General features: G+C 41.7%; 1 protein-coding gene across 1 annotated transcript in view; it reads right to left on the reverse strand.

The window, feature by feature from the left end:
- LOC139750634 (TBC domain-containing protein kinase-like protein) overlaps positions 1-18,938 on the reverse strand; it is a 253,505-nt gene that overhangs the window by 82,191 nt on the left and 152,376 nt on the right. Inside the window, exons 5-6 of the mRNA XM_071665308.1 lie at positions 13,688-13,849; positions 13,200-13,377 (exon numbers count right to left, since the gene is read on the reverse strand). Of these exons, the coding sequence (XP_071521409.1) occupies positions 13,200-13,377; positions 13,688-13,849 (340 nt within the window). The remainder of the gene's footprint in view (positions 1-13,199; positions 13,378-13,687; positions 13,850-18,938) is intronic.

The raw sequence follows: 18,938 nt of genomic DNA on the forward strand, positions 1-18,938 counted from the left end.
AAGGGCGCAAATGGGGAGGTGATAACAAGTAGTGGTGATGTGAGAAGGAGATGGAGTGAGTATTTTGAAGGTTTGTTGAATGTGTTTGATGATAGAGTGGCAGATATAGGGTGTTTTGGTCGAGGTGGTGTGCAAAGTGAGAGGGTTAGGGAAAATGATTTGGTAAATAGAGAAGAGGTAGTGAAAGCTTTGCGGAAGATGAAAGCCGGCAAGGCAGCAGGTTTGGATGATATTGCAGTGGAATTTATTAAAAAAGGGGGTGACTGTATTGTGGACTGGTTGGTAAGGTTATTTAATGTATGTATGACTCATGGTGAGGTGCCTGAGGATTGGCAGAATGCGTGCATAATGCCATTGTACAAAGGCAAAGGGGATAAGAGTGAGTGCTCAAATTACAGAGGTATAAGTTTGTTGAGTATTCCTGGTAAATTATATGGGAGGGTATTGATTGAGAGGGTGAAGGCATGTACAGAGCATCAGATCGGGGAAGAGCAGTGTGGTTTCAGAAGTGGTAGAGGATGTGTGGATCAGGTGTTTGCTTTGAAGAATGTTGTGAGAAATACTTAGAAAAGCAAATGGATTTGTATGTAGCATTTATGGATCTGGAGAAGGCATATAATAGAGTTGATAGAGATGCTCTGTGGAAGGTATTAAGAATATATGGTGTGGGAGGCAAGTTGTTAGAAGCAGTGAAAAGTTTTTATCGAGGATGTAAGGCATGTGTACGTGTAGGAAGAGAGGAAAGTGATTGGTTCTCAGTGAATGTAGGTTTGCGGCAGGGGTGTGTGATGTCTCCATGGTTGTTTAATTTGTTTATGGATGGGGTTGTTAGGGAGGTATATGCAAGAGTTTTGGAAAGAGGGGCAAGTATGAAGTCTGTTGGGGATGAGAGAGCTTGGGAAGTGAGTCAGTTGTTGTTCGCTGATGATACAGCGCTGGTGGCTGATTCATGTGAGAAACTGCAGAAGCTGGTGACTGAGTTTGGTAAAGTGTGTTGAAGAAGAAAGTTAAGAGTAAATGTGAAAAAGAGCAAGGTTATTAGGTACAGTAGGGTTGAGGGTCAAGTCAATTGGGAGGTGAGTTTGAATGGAGAAAAACTGGAGGAAGTGAAGTGTTTTAGATATCTGGGAGTGGATCTGGCAGCGGATGGAACCATGGAAGCGGAAGTGGATCATAGGGTGGGGGAGGGGGCGAAAATTCTGAGGGCCTTGAAGAATGTGTGGAAGTCGAGAACATTATCTCGGAAAGAAAAAATGGGTATGTTTGAAGGAATAGTTGTTCCAACAATGTTGTATGGTTGCAAGGCGTGGGCTATGGACAGAGTTGTGCGCAGGAGGATGGATGTGCTGGAAATGAGATGTTTGAGGACAATGTGTGGTGTGAGGTGGTTTGATCGAGTGAGTAACGTAAGGGTAAGAGAGATGTGTGGAAATAAAAAGAGCGTGGTTGAGAGAGCAGAAGAGGGTGTTTTGAAGTGGTTTGGGCACATGGAGAGAATGAGTGAGGAAAGATTGACCAAGAGGATATATGTGTCGGAGGTGGAGGGAACGAGGAGAAGAGGGAGACCAAATTGGAGGTGGAAAGATGGAGTGAAAAAGATTTTGTGTGATCGGGGCCTGAACATGCAGGAGGGTGAAAGGAGGGCAAGGAATAGAGTGAATTGGAGCGATGTGGTATACAGGGGTTGACGTGCTGTCAGTGGATTGAATCAAGGCATGTGAAGCGTCTGGGGTAAACCATGGAAAGCTGTGTAGGTATGTATATTTGCGTGTGTGGACGTATGTATATACATGTGTATGGGGGGGGTTGGGCCATTTCTTTCGTCTGTTTCCTTGCGCTACCTCGCAAACGCGGGAGACAGCGACAAAGTATAATAATAAATGAAAAAAAATAATATATATATATATATATATATATATATATATATATATATATATATATATATATATATATTGTAAAAGGCGACTAGAGGGTACGGGAGAGGGGTGCCAGAAATCCTACCCTCCTTGTATTTTAACTTTCTAAAAAATGGGAAACAGAAGGAGTCACGCGGGGAGTGCTCATCCTCCTCGTAGACTCAGATTGGGGTGTCTGAATGTCTGTGGATGTAACCAAGATGTGAAAAAAGGAGAGATAGGTAGTATGTTTGAGGAAAGGAACCTGGATGTTTTGGCTCTGAGTGAAAAGAAGCTCAAGGGTAAAGGGGAAGAGTGGTTTGGGAATGTCTTGGAAGTAAAGTCAGGGGTTAGTGAGAGGACAAGAGCAATGGAAGGAGTAGCAGTACTCCTGAAACAGGAGTTATGGGAGTATGTGATAGAATGTAAGAAAGTAAATTCTCGAATAATATGGGTAAAACTGAAACTTGATGGAGAGAGATAGGTGATTATTGGTGCATATGCACCTGGATATGAGAAGAAATATCATAAGAGGCAAGTGTTTTGGGAGCAGCTGAATGAGTGTCTTAGTGGTTTTGATGCACAAGACTGGGTTATAGTGATGGGTGATTTGAATATAAAGGTGAGTAATGTGGCAGTTGAGGGAATAATTGGTATACATGGGGTGTTCAGTGTTGTAAATGGAAATGGTGAAGAGCTTGTAGATTTACGTGCTGAAAAAGGACTGGTGATTGGGAATACCTGGTTTAAAAAGCGAGATATACATAAGTATACGTATGTAAGTAGGAGAGATGGCCAGAGAGCGTTATTGGATTACGTGTTAATTGACAGGCGCGTGAAAGAGAGACTTTTGGATGTTAATGTGCTGAGAGGTGCAACTGGAGGGATGTCTGATCATTATCTTGTGGAGGCTAAGGTGAAGATTTGTATGGGTTTTCAGAAAAGAAGAGTGAATGTTGGGGTGAAGAGGGTGGTGAGAGTAAGTGAGCTTGGGAAGGAGACTTGTGTGAGGAAGTACCAGGAGAGACTGAGTACAGAATGGAAAAAGGTGAGAACAATGGAAGTAAGGGGAGTGGGGGAGGAATGGGATGTATTTAGGGAATCAGTGATGGAGTGCGCAAAAGATGCTTGTGGCATGAGAAGCGTGGGAGGTGGGTTGATTAGAAAGGGTAGTGAGTGGTGGGATGAAGAAGTAAGATTATTAGTGAAAGAGAAGAGAGAGGCATTTGGACGATTTTTGCAGGGAAAAAATGCAATTGAGTGGGAGATGTATAAAAGAAAGAGACAGGAGGTCAAGAGAAAGGTGCAAGAGGTGAAAAAGAGGGCAAATGAGAGTAGGGGTGAGAGAGTATCATTCAATTTTAGGGAGAATAAAAAGATGTTCTGAAAGGAGGTAAATAAAGTGCGTAAGACAAGGGAGCAAATGGGAACTTCAGTGAAGGGCGCTAATGGGAGGTGATAACAAGTAGTGGTGATATGAGAAGGAGATGGAGTGAGCATTTTGAAGGTTTGTTGAATGTGTTTGATGATAGAGTGGCAGATAGAGGGTGTTTTGGTCGAGGTGGTGTGCAAAGTGAGAGGGTTAGGGAAAATGATTTGGTAAACAGAGAAGAGGTAGTAAAAGCTTTGCGGAAGATGAAAGCCGGCAAGGCAGCAGGTTTGGATGGTATTGCAGTGGAATCTATTAAAAAAGGGGGTGACTGTATTGTTGACTGGTTGGTAAGGTTATTTAATGTATGTATGACTCATGATGAGGTGCCTGAGGATTGGCGGAATACGTGCATAGTGCCATTCTACAAAGGCAAAGGGGATAAGAGTGAGTGCTCAAATTACAGAGGTATAAGTCTGTTGAGTATTCCTGGTAAATTATATGGGAGGGTATTGATTGAGAGGGTGAAGGCATGTACAGAGCATCAGATCGGGGAAGAGCAGTGTGGTTTCAGAAGTGGTAGAGGATGTGTCGATCAGGTGTTTGCTTTGAAGAATGTACGTGAGAAATACTTAGAAAAGCAAATGGATTTGTATGTAGCATTTATGGATCTGGAGAAGGCATATGATAGAGTTGATAGAGATGCTCTGTGGAAGGTATTACGCATATATGGTGTGGGAGGCAAGTTGTTAGAAGCAGTGAAAAGTTTTTATCGAGGATGTAAGGCATGTGTATGTGTAGGAAGAAAGTGATTGGTTCTCAGTGAATGTAGGTTTGCGGCAGGGGTGTGTGATGTCTCCATGGTTGTCTAATTTGTTTATGGATGGGGTTGTTGGGGAGGTAAATGCAAGAGTTTTGGAAAGAGGGGCAAGTATGAAGTCTGTTGTGGATGAGAGAGCTTGGGAAGTGAGTCAGTTGTTGTTAGCTGATGATACAGCGCTGGTGGCTGATCCATGTGAGAAACTGCAGAAGCTGGTGACTGAGTTTGGTAAAGTTTGTGAAAGAAGAAAGTTAAAAGTAAATGTGAATAAGAGCAAGGTTATTAGGTACAGTAGGGTTGAGGGTCAAGTCAATTGGGAGGTAAGTTTGAATGGAGAAAAACTGGAGGAAGTAAAGTGTTTTAGATATCTGGGAGTGGATCTGGCAGCGGATGGAACCATTGAAGCGGAAGTGAATGATAGGGTGGGGGAGGGGGCGAAAATCCTTGGAGCCTTGAAGAATGTGTGGAAGTCGAGAACATTATCTCCGAAAGCAAAAATAGCTATGTTTGAAGGAATAGTGGTTCCAACAATGTTGTATGGTTGCGAGGCATGGGCTATAGATAGAGTGTGCGCAGGAGGGTGGATGTGCTGGAAATGAGACATTTGAGGACAATGTGTGGTGTGAGGTGGTTTGATCGAGTAAGTAATGTAAGGGTAAGAGAGATGTGTGGAAATAAAAAGAGCGTGGTTGAGAGAGCAGAAGAGGGTGTTTTGAAATGGTTTGGGCACATGGAGAGAATGAGTGAGGAAAGATTGACCAAGAGGATATATGTGTTGGAGGTGGAGGGAACAAGGAGAAGTGGGAGACCAAATTGGAGGTGGAAAGATGGAGTGAAAAAGATTTTGAGTGATTGGGGCCTGAACATGCAGGAGGGTGAAAGGCAGGCAAGGAATAGAGTGAATTGGATCGATGTAGTATACCGGGGTTGACGTGCTGTCAGTGGATTGAATCAGGGCATGTGAAGCGTCTGGGGTAAACCATGGAAAGTTGTGTGGGGCGTGGATGTGGAAAGGGATCTGTGGTTTCGGGCATTATTGCATGACAGCTAGAGACTGAGTTGTGAACGAATGGGGCCTTTGTTGTCTTTTCCTAGCGCTACCTCGCACACATGAGGGGGGAAGGGGATGGCATTCCATGTGTGGCGAGGTGGCGATGGGAATGAATAAACGCAGACAGTGTGAATTGTGTGCATGGGTATATATGTATGTGTCTGTGTGTGTATATATATGTGCACATTGAGATGTATAGGTATGTATATTTGCGTGTTTGGACGTGTATGTATATACATGTGCATGGGGGTGGGTTGGGCCATTTCTTTCGTCTGTTTCCTTGCACTACCTTGCAAACGCGGGAGACATCGACAAAGCAAAATAAAAAAAAGGGGGCCAGGTGAGGATATTCCCTCTAAGGCCCAGTCATCTGTTCTTAACGCTACCTCGCTAACGCGGGAAATGGCGAATAGTTTGAAAAAAAAAAAAAAAAAAATATATATATATATATATATATATATATATATATATATAAAAAAAAAAAAAAAAATATTATCCCTGGGGTTAGGGGAGAAAGAATACTTCCCACGTATTCCCTGCGTGTCGTAGAAGGCGACTAAAAGGGGAGGGAGCGGGTGGCTGGAAATCCTCCCCTCTCGTTTTTTTTTTTTTTCTAATTTTCCAAAAGAGGGAACAGAGAAGGGGGCCAGGTGAGGATATTCCCTCTAAGGCCCAGTCCTCTGTTCTTAACGCTACCTCGCTGATGCGGGAAATGGCGAATAGTATGAAAAAAAAAAAAAATATATATATATATATATATATATATATATATTCCTTTGAGTCCAGGGGAAAATGAAACACGATTAGTTCTCAAGTGCACTTTCATGTAATAATCACATCATCAGGGGAGATACAAGAGAGAAATATAACAGTCAGTTGATATACAACGAAGAGACGTCACTAGGATGCCATATGACAAACATGCAATTGTCTAAGACAGACCAGTCTGTCTTGTACAATCAAATAGTTATTTCCTATTAGCCAGGCCCATAGCCTAGTGGTAGCATTCAAGCCTGTTACATAGGCATCTCGGGTTTGAACATGGCTGTTGGAGGTTTGTATGTTTGTATGTTTACCAAATGGCATCCTAGCTACGTTTCTTCATTGTATATCAACTAACTTATATTTTTCTCTTGTGTCTCCCCTGATCATGTGATTATTACACGAAAGTGAACTTCGAAACTTTTCATGTTTCATTTTCCCCGTGGACTCATAGGAATATATATTACAGAGGAATAAGTTTGTTGAGTATTCTTGGTAAATTATATGGGAGGGTATTGATTGAGAGGGTGAAGGCTTGTACAGAGCATCAGATTGGGGAAGAGCAGTGTGGTTTCAGAAGTGGTAGAGGATGTGTGGATCAGGTGTTTGCTTTGAAGAATGTATGTGAGAAATACTTAGAAAAGCAAATGGATTTGTATGTAGCATTTATGGATCTGGAGAAGGCATATGATAGAGTTGATAGAGATGCTCTGCGGAAGATAGTAAGAATATATGGTGTGGGAGGCAAGTTGTTAGAAGCAGTGAAAAGTTTTTATCGAGGATGTAAGGCATGTGTACATGTAGGAAGAGAGGAAAGTGATTGGTTCTCAGTGAATGTAGGTTTGCGGCAGGGGTGTGTGATGTCTCCATGGTTGTTTAATTTGTTTATGGTTGGGGTTGTTAGGGAGGGGAATGCAAGAGTTTTGGAAAGAGGAGCAAGTATGAAGTCTGTTGGGGATGAGAGAGCTTGGGAAGTGAGTCAGTTGTTGTTCGCTGATGATACAGCGCTGGTGGCTGATTCATGTGAGAAACTGCAGAAGCTGGTGACTGGGTTTGGTAAAGTGTGTGAAAGAAGAAAGTTAAGAGTAAATGTGAATAAGAGCAAGGTTATCAGGTACAGTAGGGTTGAGGGTCAAGTCAATTGGGAGGTAAGTTTGAATGGAGAAAAACTGGAGGAAGTAAAGTGTTTTAGATATCTGGGAGTGGATCTGGCAGCGGATGGGACCATGGAAGCGGACATAAATCATAGGGTGGGGGAGGGGGCGAAAATCCTGGGAGCGTTGAAGAATGTGTGGAAGTCGAGAACATTATCTCCGAAAGCAAAAATGGCTATGTTTGAAGGAATAGTGGTTCCAACAATGTTGTATGGTTGCGAGGCGTGGGCCATGAATAGAGTTGTGCGCAGGAGGGTGGATGTGCTGGAAATGAGACATTTGAGGACAATGTGTGGTGTGAGGTGGTTTGATCGAGTAAGTAATGTAAGGGTAAGAGAGATGTGTGGAAATAAAAAGAGCGTGGTTGAGAGAGCAGAAGAGGGTGTTTTGAAATGGTTTGGGCACATGGAGAGAATGAGTGAGGAAAGATTGACCAAGAGGATATATGTGTCGGAGGTGGAGGGAACAAGGAGAAGTGGGAGACCAAATTGGAGGTGGAAAGATGGAGTGAAAAAGATTTTGAGTGATTGGGGCCTGAACATGCAGGAGGGTGAAAGGCAGGCAAGGAATAGAGTGAATTGGATCGATGTAGTATACCGGGGTTGACGTGCTGTCAGTGGATTGAATCAGGGCATGTGAAGCGTCTGGGGTAAACCATGGAAAGTTGTGTGGGGCGTGGATGTGGAAAGGGATCTGTGGTTTCGGGCATTATTGCATGACAGCTAGAGACTGAGTTGTGAACGAATGGGGCCTTTGTTGTCTTTTCCTAGCGCTACCTCGCACACATGAGGGGGGAAGGGGAATGTTATTCCGTGTGTGGCGGGGTGGCGATGGGGGTGATTAGGGGCAGACAGTGTGAATTGTGTGCATGTGTGTATATGTGTCTGTCTGTGTGTGTATATATGTGTGTACGTTGGGATATGTGGGTGTGTATGTTTGCATGTGTGGACGTGTGTGTGTGTGTGCATGTGTGTGGGGGTGGGTTGGGCCATTTCTTTCATCTGTTTCTTTGCGCTACCTCGCAGGCGCACACCACCTCAACCAAAACACCCTATATCTGCCACTCTATCATCAAAAACATTCAAGAAACCTTCAAGACACTCACTACATCTTCTCACATCACCACTACTTGTTATCACCTCCCCATTAGCCCCTTCACTGAAGTTCCCATTTGCTCCCTTGTCTTACACACTTTATTTACCTCCTTCCAGAACATCTTTTTATTCTCTCTAAAATTTACTGATACTCTCTCACCCCAACTCTCATATATATATATATATATATATATATATATATATATATATATATATATATATATATATATATTATATATATATATATATATATATATATATATATATATATATATATATATATATATCGGGGCCTGAACATGCAGGAGGGTGAAAGGAGGGCAAGGAATAGAGTGAATTGGAGCGATGTGGTATACAGGGGTTGACATGCTGTCAGTGGATTGAATCAAGGCATGTGAAGCGTCCGGGGTAAACCATGGAAGGCTGTGTAGGTATGTATATTTGCGTGTGTGGACGTGTGTATGTACATGTGTATGGGGGGGTTGGGCCATTTCTTTCGTCTGTTTCCTTGCGCTACCTCGCAACCGCGGGAGACAGCGACGAGGTATAAAAAAAAAAAAAAAAAAAAATATATATATATATATATATATATATATATATGTTCAAATTACAGAGGCATAAGTTTGTTGAGTATTCCTGGTAAATTATATGGGAGAATATTGATTGAGAGGGTGAAGGCATGTACAGAGCATCAGATTGGGGAAGAGCAGTGTGGTTTCAGAAGTGGTAGAGGATGTGTGGATCAGGTGTTTGCTTTGAAGAATGTATGTGAGAAATACTTAGAAAAGCAAATGGATTTGTATGTAGCATTTATGGATCTGGAGAAGGCATATGATAGAGTTGATAGAGATGCTCTGTGGAAGGTATTAAGAATATATGGTGTGGGAGGAAAGTTGTTAGAAGCAGTGAAAAGTTTTTATCGAGGATGTAAGGAATGTGTACGTGTAGGAAGAGAGGAAAGTGATTGGTTCTCAGTGAATGTAGGTTTGCGGCAGGGGTGTGTGATGTCTCCATGGTTGTTTAATTTGTTTATGGATGGGGTTGTTAGGGAGGTGAATGCAAGAGTTTTGGAAAGAGGGGCAAGTATGAAGTCTGTTGGGGATGAGAGTGCTTGGGAAGTGAGTCAGTTGTTGTTCGCTGATGATACAGCGCTGGTGGCTGATTCATGTGAGAAACTGCAGAAGCTGGTGACTGAGTTTGGTAAAGTGTGTGAAAGAAGAAAGTTAAGAGTAAATGTGAATAAGAGCAAGGTTATTAGGTACAGTAGGGTTGAGGGTCAAGTCAATTGGGAGGTGAGTTTGAATGGAGAAAAACTGGAGGAAGTGAAGTGTTTTAGATATCAGGGAGTGGATCTGGCAGCGGATGGAACCATGGAAGCGGAAGTGGATCATAGGGTGGGGGAGGGGGCGAAAATTCTGGGAGCCTTGAAGAATGTGTGGAAGTCGAGAACACTATCTCGGAAAGCAAAAATGGGTATGTTTGAAGGAATAGTGGTTCCAACAATGTTGTAAGGTTGCGAGGCGTGGGCTATGGATAGAGTTGTGCGCAGGAGGATGGATGTGCTGGAAATGAGATGTTTGAGGACAATGTGTGGTGTGAGGTGGTTTGATCGAGTAAGTAACGTAAGGGTAAGAGAGATGTGTGGAAATAAAAAGAGTGTGGTTGAGAGAGCAGAAGAGGGTGTTTTGAAATGGTTTGGGCACATGGAGAAAATGAGTGAGGAAAGATTGACCAAGAGAATATATGTGTCGGAGGTGGAGGGAACGAGGAGAAGAGGGAGACCAAATTGGAGGTGGAAAGATGGAGTGAAAAAGATTTTGTGTGATCGGGGCCTGAACATGCAGGAGGGTGAAAGGAGGGCAAGGAATAGAGTGAATTGGAGCGATGTGGTATACCGGGGTTGACGTGCTGTCAGTGGATTGAATCAAGGCATGTGAAGCGTCTGGGGTAAACCATGGAAAGCTGTGTAGGTATGTATATTTGCGTGTGTGGACGTATGTATATACATGTGTATGGGGGTGGGTTGGGCCATTTCTTTCGTCTGTTTCCTTGCGCTACCTCGCAAACGCGGGAGACAGCGACAAAGCAAAAAAAAAAAAAAATATATATATATATATATATATATATATATATATATATATATCCCCTGGGGATAGGGGAGAAAGAATACTTCCCATGTATTCCCTGCGTGTCGTAGAAGACGACTAAAAGGGGAGGGAGCGGGGGGTGGGAATCCTCCCCTCTTTTTTTTTTTCCAAAAGAAGGAACAGAGAAGGGAGCCAGGTGAGGATATTCCCTCAAAGGCCCAGTCCTCTGTTCTTAACGCTACCTCGCTAATGCAGGAAATGGCGAATAGTATGAAAAAAAAAAAATATATATATATATATATATATATATATATATATATATATATATATATATATATATATATATATATATATATGTATATATATATATATATATATATATATATATATATATATATATATATATATATATATATATATATATATGCGTGCATAGTGCCATTGTACAAAGGCAAAGGGGATAAGAGTGAGTGCTCAAATTTCAGAGGTATAAGTATGTTGAGTATTCCTGGTAAATTATACAGGAGGGTACTGATTGAGAGGGTGAAGGCATGTACAGAGCATCAGATTGGGGAAGAGCAGTGTGGTTTCAGAAGTGGTAGAGGATGTGTGGATCAGGTGTTTGCTTTGAAGAATGTATGTGAGAAATACTTAGAAAAGCAAATGGATTTGTATGTAGCATTTATGGATCTGGAGAAGGCATATGATAGAGTTGATAGAGATGCTCTGTGGAAGGTATTAAGAATATATGGTGTGGGAGGCAAGTTGTTAGAAGCAGTGAAAAGTTTTTATCGAGGATGTAAGGCATGTGTACGTGTAGGAAGAGAGGAAAGTGATTGGTTCTCAGTGAATGTAGGTTTGCGGCAGGGGTGTGTGATGTCTCCATGGTTTTTTAATTTGTTTATGGATGGAGTTGTTAGGGAGGGGAATGCAAGAGTTTTGGAAAGAGGGGCAAGTATGAAGTCTGTTGTGGATGAGAGAGCTTGGGAAGTGAGTCAGTTGTTGTTCGCTGATGATACAGTGCTGGTGGCTGATTTATGTGAGAAACTGCAGAAGCTGGTGACTGAGTTTGGCAAAGTGTGTGAAAGAAGAAAGTTAAGAGTAAATGTGAATAAGAGCAAGGTTATTAGGTACAGTTGTGTTGAGGGTCAAGTCAATTGGGAGGTAAGTTTGAATGGAGTAAAATTGGAGGAAGTAAAGTGTTTTAGATATCTGGGAGTGGATCTGGCAGTGGATGGAACCATGGAAGCGGAAGTGGATCATAGGGTGGGGGAGGGGGCGAAAATCCTGGGAGCCTTGAAGAATGTGTGGAAGTCGAGAACATTATCTCGGAAAGCAAAAATGGCTATGTTTGAAGGAATAGTGGTTCCAACAATGTTGTATGGTTGCGCGGCATGGGCTATGGATAGAGTTGTGCGCAGGAGGGTGGATGTGCTGGAAATGAGATGTTTGAGGACAATGTGTGGTGTGAGGTGGTTTGATCGAGTAAGTAATGTAAGGGTAAGAGAGATGTGTGGAAATAAAAAGAGCGTGGTTGAGAGAACAGAAGAGGGTGTTTTGAAATGGTTTGGGCACATGGAGAGAATGAGTGAGGAAAGATTGACCAAGAGGATATATGTGTCAGAGGTGGAGGGAACGAGGAGAAGTGGGAGACCAAATTGGAGGTGGAAAGATGGAGTGAAAAAGATTTTGAGTGATCGGGGCCTCAACATGCAGGAGGGTGAAAGTCGGGCAAGGAATAGAGTGAATTGGATTGATGTGGTATACCGGGGTTGATGTGCTGTCAGTGGATTGAATCAGGGCATGTGAAGCATCTGGGGTAAACCATGGAAAGTTGCGTGGGGCGTGGATGTGGAAAGGGAGCTGTGGTTTCGGGCATTATTGCATGACAGCTAGAGACTGAGTGTGAATGAATGGGGCCTTTGTTGTCTTTTCCTAGCGCTACCTTGCACACATGAGGGGGGAGGGGGATGGTATTCCATGTGTGGCGAGGTGGCGATGGGAATGAATAAAGGCAGACAGTGTGAACTGTGTGCATGGGTATATATGTATGTGTCTGTGTGTGTATATATATGTGTACATTGAGATGTATAGGTATGTATATTTGCGTGTGTTGACGTGTATGTATATACATGTGTATGGGGGTGGGTTGGGCCATTTCTTTCGTCTGTTTCCTTGTGCTACCTCACAAACGCGGGAGACAGCGACAAAGCAAAATAAAAAAAAAAATAATGAATAATAATAATAGCAATTTTCATCCGTGTGTCTAAATTCATCCCTGATCTTTAGATAGCATTGTCATGTTGCATTATACTATTTCCTGATGGAGGTGATGTCCTGAGTGGATCTACCAGATAAATGCAAATATGGAGGATCTCAAGTCTCTTGGAATGGGCAAGAGAAAAATGTAAGAATAAGTCAGAAATAGAGTGTGAAAATGTGATAGTGGGAGGCTATTTAGAAATATTCATTGTCATGTGGAGGGAGTGTAAAGGAGCATACACACTGTTCAGTCCAAGGCTAGATTTAAAACTGATACACCTAAAAGTATTAAGCTGAATGTACGCAGCTGGAAAACTTTAAATTTGACTACAGTATAGTCCAGCAGAGTGGAACAAAGTGATAGCTCAATTTTCTACAGGATTCCTTGGCAATAAATGGCAGGTAACATACAAGCATTTTTTTCCGCTCAAGAAACCTTCAATATTCATCTGATCAGGATACTAGGCTGGGCTACAAGGCACTCAGTCATGCTAGCATATGCAATGCTTGAGGGAAAATTATTGCAAACTAGACCAAAGCTTTTCAACCAATGTGTGGCACACAGTACCCAAGCACTGTGTCATAAGCTGAAACAAATCTCGCAAGGTATTACACTAAAAAAGTTGAAAAGCACTGCACTTGAGCAAAAATAACAATGTCATTTACACAAGCAAAACTTGCATCTCAAAACAGAAATGACCTCACCCTCATTATTAAAGTTAAGATAGAGGAATGGGGCACAGAGGGAGTCCAGTCCTTGCCAGTACACAAGATGAGGATGTGATACCACCCAGGCTTTCAGAACACGTGTAAACTTAGCATGACCTTGTGGTGATGACAACAACTCATCATACTGGTGGCATCGAGGAATATCAACCTCAATCTGTAAGACAAAGAATAATATCACTTTCCTTATTTCAGTGTTCTTTGAGATTTTCATATGGTGCAAAAAAGACAGTATTATTCTATTTCATCAACAAATTCACCTTTTGCCTGCTTATAGCTAGAGCTACCCAAAACATTTCATTCATTTACATCACAAACATGTAAAAATTTTTCTCACATCTGCTTACTAAAAATAAATGATGAAAGTTTAAAGGAAGGAGAAATAGTTGACATGAGTGTAAATCCAACCTGAGGTGCAAATAATATGGAGTAAGGAAACAGAAATAATCATTTCTCACATCACGTACCTGTCTATCTGTTGGTGTTGGGGTTTCCTTGTCAATCTGCTGGTAGGTATATCCCACAGCACCATCAGCATTAAGAAGTGCTGCCCAAACCAATGCTCGGTAAAATGGAGGTGTGTCCTTTCTGGCTTCTCGCAGGATACTTTCTGCCTTAAACGGGTATGACTGAGAAAAAGAAATTATCAAATCATGACATCATTCATCTGTATTTCTTGGTTCAAACAGCACATAAACCACAAATACCTGTTCTTTGATCTAAGTGGGTAGTGTAGACACTCTCTGGTAAAGATGGGGTACGCTACATTATAACTTTCTTTTGTGATAAATAATGGTAAAAAGTAGTTCTTAAGGTATAATGAATTTAAAGGAATCAAACATAAAACATTTGGCATAAAATTAAAGTATAAAATCTAATAAAAAGATGGAACATACAGCATAATGTCCATGTGCCACTTGTAAAAAGTGTGGGAGAAATCCAAGAAATCTAACATCCTTAAAAGCATAGATTTACTGTACATTGTAAATGATGCCATGAAAGACTGGTTTTCTAACAAGAGATACAGTTCCCATGATAGAATTTCCCCCAAAACAGTCTCCATTTATATGAAAAGATTTTAAGATTATCCAAAATATATATAGCAGCTTCAACTTTCAGGAAAAAACCTGACACTTCACTATTATCTCCAGCAGTGTTCTAAAAATAAGCCTTAAGATTCACAATTTCACAGGCTTTTTTCATGCTGTACCTTCGTTGGTATGATGAATGAAAGGTAAAGCTAAAATTGCCTCAAAATAGACTTAAAACTGATAGGGCTACATCCGATACTTCCTCAGACCTGTTACAATGTCTAAAGCTTTCATAGTTCTGAGGAATAATTTAGTCATAAGTCAAGGACTTCTGTGAAGGTGAGAGATAGGAGAGGGGCAGTACTTCTGCTTAAGGAATAATTGTGGGAATGTGTGAGAGTGTAAGGAAGTGAACCCCAGAATGCTGTGGGTAAAAATAAAAAAAGCTTTATGAAAGTTGAGTGATTATCACTGCTTATGCACATGGAACTGAAAGGAATGAGGAAGAGAGGCTAGTGTTTTTGAAAGGAGCTGATTATGTCAGCAATTTTGATGCAAGGGTTTGATATTAGTGATGAGTTACTTGAATGCCTCTAGAAACTGTGTGCTGGAGTTGTCTTCTGCCAGAGGCCTGTCAAGGATGAGGAACTAAAGGCTGATAAGCAGCACTGGATCCATGGTCCACCAGTTATGCTGGGAAGTGAAAGAGATCAACAAGTGAGGGTGATGGCTTTCAATGTTGATGGGATAACTGGTGGGAATAAAATGAGTGAGTTTGTGTTCAATCTTAAAAGCAATCATTTGGATTGCTGGGAATTGGGAAACCCATATTAGTTAGTGGGCATGGAAAGAATGGTAAAGATGAGAATGAATGAAAATTATCAGGGAAGAGGAAAAGAATGATGTGCAATTAAGCTATCACAGAGCATGGTTCAAATGGAACATTAACAGTGTGCATGAAAGAAAAGACTAGAATTGTGAAGTATGCATGGGTATGTGCATAAGCACTCAGGTACTTGAAATGGGTGATATGGATGCAAAGAAGGAATGTTATGAAACTAGCAAGATAGTTGGTAAATGTCTGCACTGAAAGTGGGTTTATTCAGGCAAATGCCTTTCTTCAGCACAAGATGATTCACAGATAAATGTGGATGAGAAATGAAGGAAGAGAAGAACAAAAGTGTTTGAATGATCATGTAGCAGTGGGTGAAAGGGTGAGAAAGGTTGTGCTGGATCCTTAAGTTGTAGGAAGTTTCTTTGGAGATTCTGGCCATTCTGCAGTTCTTGTGGAGGTGAGTATCAGGGAGAAGTGGAAACAGCATCGCCATCCCTTGCATCAGTGAGATAGCAACAGGAAAACAGACAAATAAAAGCCAAACTTGTTCACACTCAGTCTCTAGCTGTCATGTGTAAGGCACTGAAACCACATCTCCCTATCCACATCCAGAACCCACAGACCTTTCCATGATTTACACCAAATGTTTCACATGCCCTAGTTCAGTCCAATGACAGCACATCGACCCAGTATACCACATCATTCTAATTCATCCTGTTCCTTGCATGCCTCTCACCCTCCGGCATGCTCTGCCCTAATTGCTCAAAATCACTTTCATTCCATCCTTCCACCTCCAATCTGGTCTCCCACTTCTCCTCGTTCCCTCCACCTCTGACACATACATCCTCTTTGTCAACCTTTCCTCACTCATTTTCTCCATATGTCCAAATCATTTCAATACACTCTCTTCTACTCTCTCAACCACACTCATTTTATTACTACACATCTCTCTTACCCTTTCCTTACTTACTTGATCAAACCACCTCACACAACATATTGTCCTTAAACATTTCATTTCCAACACATCGACCCTCCTCCACACAATCCTATCTATAACCCATGCCTCGCAACCATATAACATTGCTGAAATTGCTATGCCTTCAAACATACCCATTTTTGCTCTCCGAGATAATGCTCTGTCTTTACACACATACTTCATCACTCTGAGAACCTTTGCTCCCTCCCCCACCCTATGACTCACTTTCATTTCCATGTTTCCATTCACTGCTAAATCCAATCCTAGATATCTAAAACACTTCAATTCCTCCAATTTTTCTTCATTCAAACTCACATCCCAACTAACATGTCCCTCAACCTTGCTGAACTTAATAACCTTACTCTTATTCACATTTACTCTCAAGATTCTCCTTTCACATACTTTTCGAAACTCAGTCACCAACTTCTACAGTTTCTCACTCAAATCAGCCATCAGTGCTGTATCACTGGCGAACAACAAGTGACTCACTTCCCAGGCCCTCTCATCCCCAAAAGAATGAATACTTGCCCCTCTCTCCAAAACTCTTGCATTTACCTTCCTAACCACCCCATCCATAAACAAATTAAACAACCATAGGTCATCATACACCCCTGGTGCAGACTGACCTTCACTGGAAACCAATTACTCTACTCTCTTCTTATATGTACACATGCCTTACACCCTTGATAAAAACTTCTCTGCTTTTTCTCAGCTCAACCTCCACACCATATACTGTTATGACCTTTCATAAAGCATCTCTATCCATTTTGTCATATGCTTCCTCCAGATCCATAAACACCACAAACAAATCAGTATGTTTCTCTAGGTGTTTCTTACACAAATTCTTCAAGCAAACACCTGATCTACACATCCTCTACCACTTCTCAAACCGCATTGCCCCTCCCCAATCTGATGCTCTATAAAGGCCTCACCCTTTCAATCAATACCCTCCCATACAATTTTCCATGAATACTTAACAAACTTATGCCGCTGTAGTTTGAACACTCATCTGTATCCCCTTTGCCTTCGTACAATGGCACTATACATGCATTCTACCAAACCTAAGGCACTTCACCATGATCCATACAGACACTGAATATCCTTACCATCCAATCAATATACAGAGTCACCCCTTCATAAATTCAACTGCAATAGAATCCAAACCCACAGCCTTGCCAGATTTCATCTTCCACAAGGCTTTCACCACCTCTTCTCTCTTCACCAAATCCCTCTCCCTGACCCTCTCACTTCGCACACCACACCAAACCAAAACACCCTTCATCTGCCACTCTATCTTCAAACACATTCAACAAATGTTCAAAACACTCACTCCATCTCACTTTATCAATACCTGTTATCATTTCTCCCCTTGCCCCCTTTACTGATGTTTCTATTCGTTCTCTTGTTTTACGCACGTTATTTACCTCCTTCCAAAACATATCTTCATTCTCCCTAGAGTTTTAATGATACTCTCTCACCCCAACTCTCATATGCCCTCTTTTTCAACTCTTGCAACTTCATCTGGACTTCCTGCCGTTTTCTCCCGGTCATTTGCACTCCTTCCTTGCAAGTATCTTCCAAATGCCTCTCTCTCTTTCTATGACAACTTCTTCATCAAGCCACTCACTACCCTTGCTAATCTGCCTACCTCCCATTTTTCTCATGCTACATGCATCTCTTGCATATTCCATCAATGCTTCCCTAAATACATCCCATCACATCATTTGCTCTCATTTTTTGCCATTCTGCACTCAATCTCTCCTGGTAATTCATCACACGAGTCTCCTTCCTAAGCATACTTACTCTCCCTGATTTCCTCCCTACTCTTTTGAAAACCTCTACAAATCTTCACCTTCGCCTTCTCAAGATAGTGATTGGACATTCCACCAGCTGCCCCTCTCAGCACATTAACATCCAAAAGTCTCTCTTTCACAGACCTATCAATAAACACAATCTAATATTGTAATTTTGATCATCTCTACTACTCACATAAATCTGCTTGTGTGTAGCTCTCTTTTTAAACCAGGTATTCCCAATCACCTATCTTTTTTCAGCAAACAAATCCAAGAGCTCTTTACCATTTCCATTCACGTCACTGAATACCTCATGTACACCAATGATACCCTCAACTGCCACATCACTCACCTCATTTAAATCACCCATCACTAATACCTGGACTCATGCACCAAAACTGCTGACACACTCACTCAGCTGCTCCCAATACACTTGCCTCTCAAGATCTTTCTACTCATGCCCAGTTGCATAAGCACCAAATAATCACCCATTTCTCTCCATTCACTTTCAGTTTTACCCATATCAATCTAGAATTTACTTTCTTACACTATTACACATTCCCACAATTCCTGCTTTAGGAGCATTGCAAATCCTTCTTTTGCTCTTGTCCTCTCACCAACCCCTGACTTTACTCCCAAGATTTTTCCAAAACATTCTTCCCCTTCACCCTTGAGTTTTGTTTTGCTCAGAGCCACAACATCCAGGTTTCTTTCCTCAAACATACTACCTATTTCTCCTTTCTTCTCATCTTGGTTACATCCAAACACATTTAGACACCCCAATCTGAGCTTCAAGGAGGATGAGCACTCCCCAATTGACTTCTTCCTCTGATTCCTCTTTTAGAAACTGAAATGCAAGAGGGGAGGGTTTCCAGCCCCCACACCCAACCCCATTAGTCGCCTTTTATGACACCCAGAGAGTACATGAAAAGTATTCTATCTCCCCCATTCCAGGTGCATATATACATTATTTTTTATTATTACACACAATTGCTGTTTCCCGCATCAGCAAGGTGGCACCAGGAAACAGAGGAAGAATGGGCAATCTACTCATATACATACATATACATAAACGCTCATATA

Source organism: Panulirus ornatus, chromosome 10 (assembly GCF_036320965.1).
Source record: "Panulirus ornatus isolate Po-2019 chromosome 10, ASM3632096v1, whole genome shotgun sequence".
Taxonomy (NCBI): Eukaryota; Metazoa; Arthropoda; class Malacostraca; order Decapoda; family Palinuridae; genus Panulirus; species Panulirus ornatus.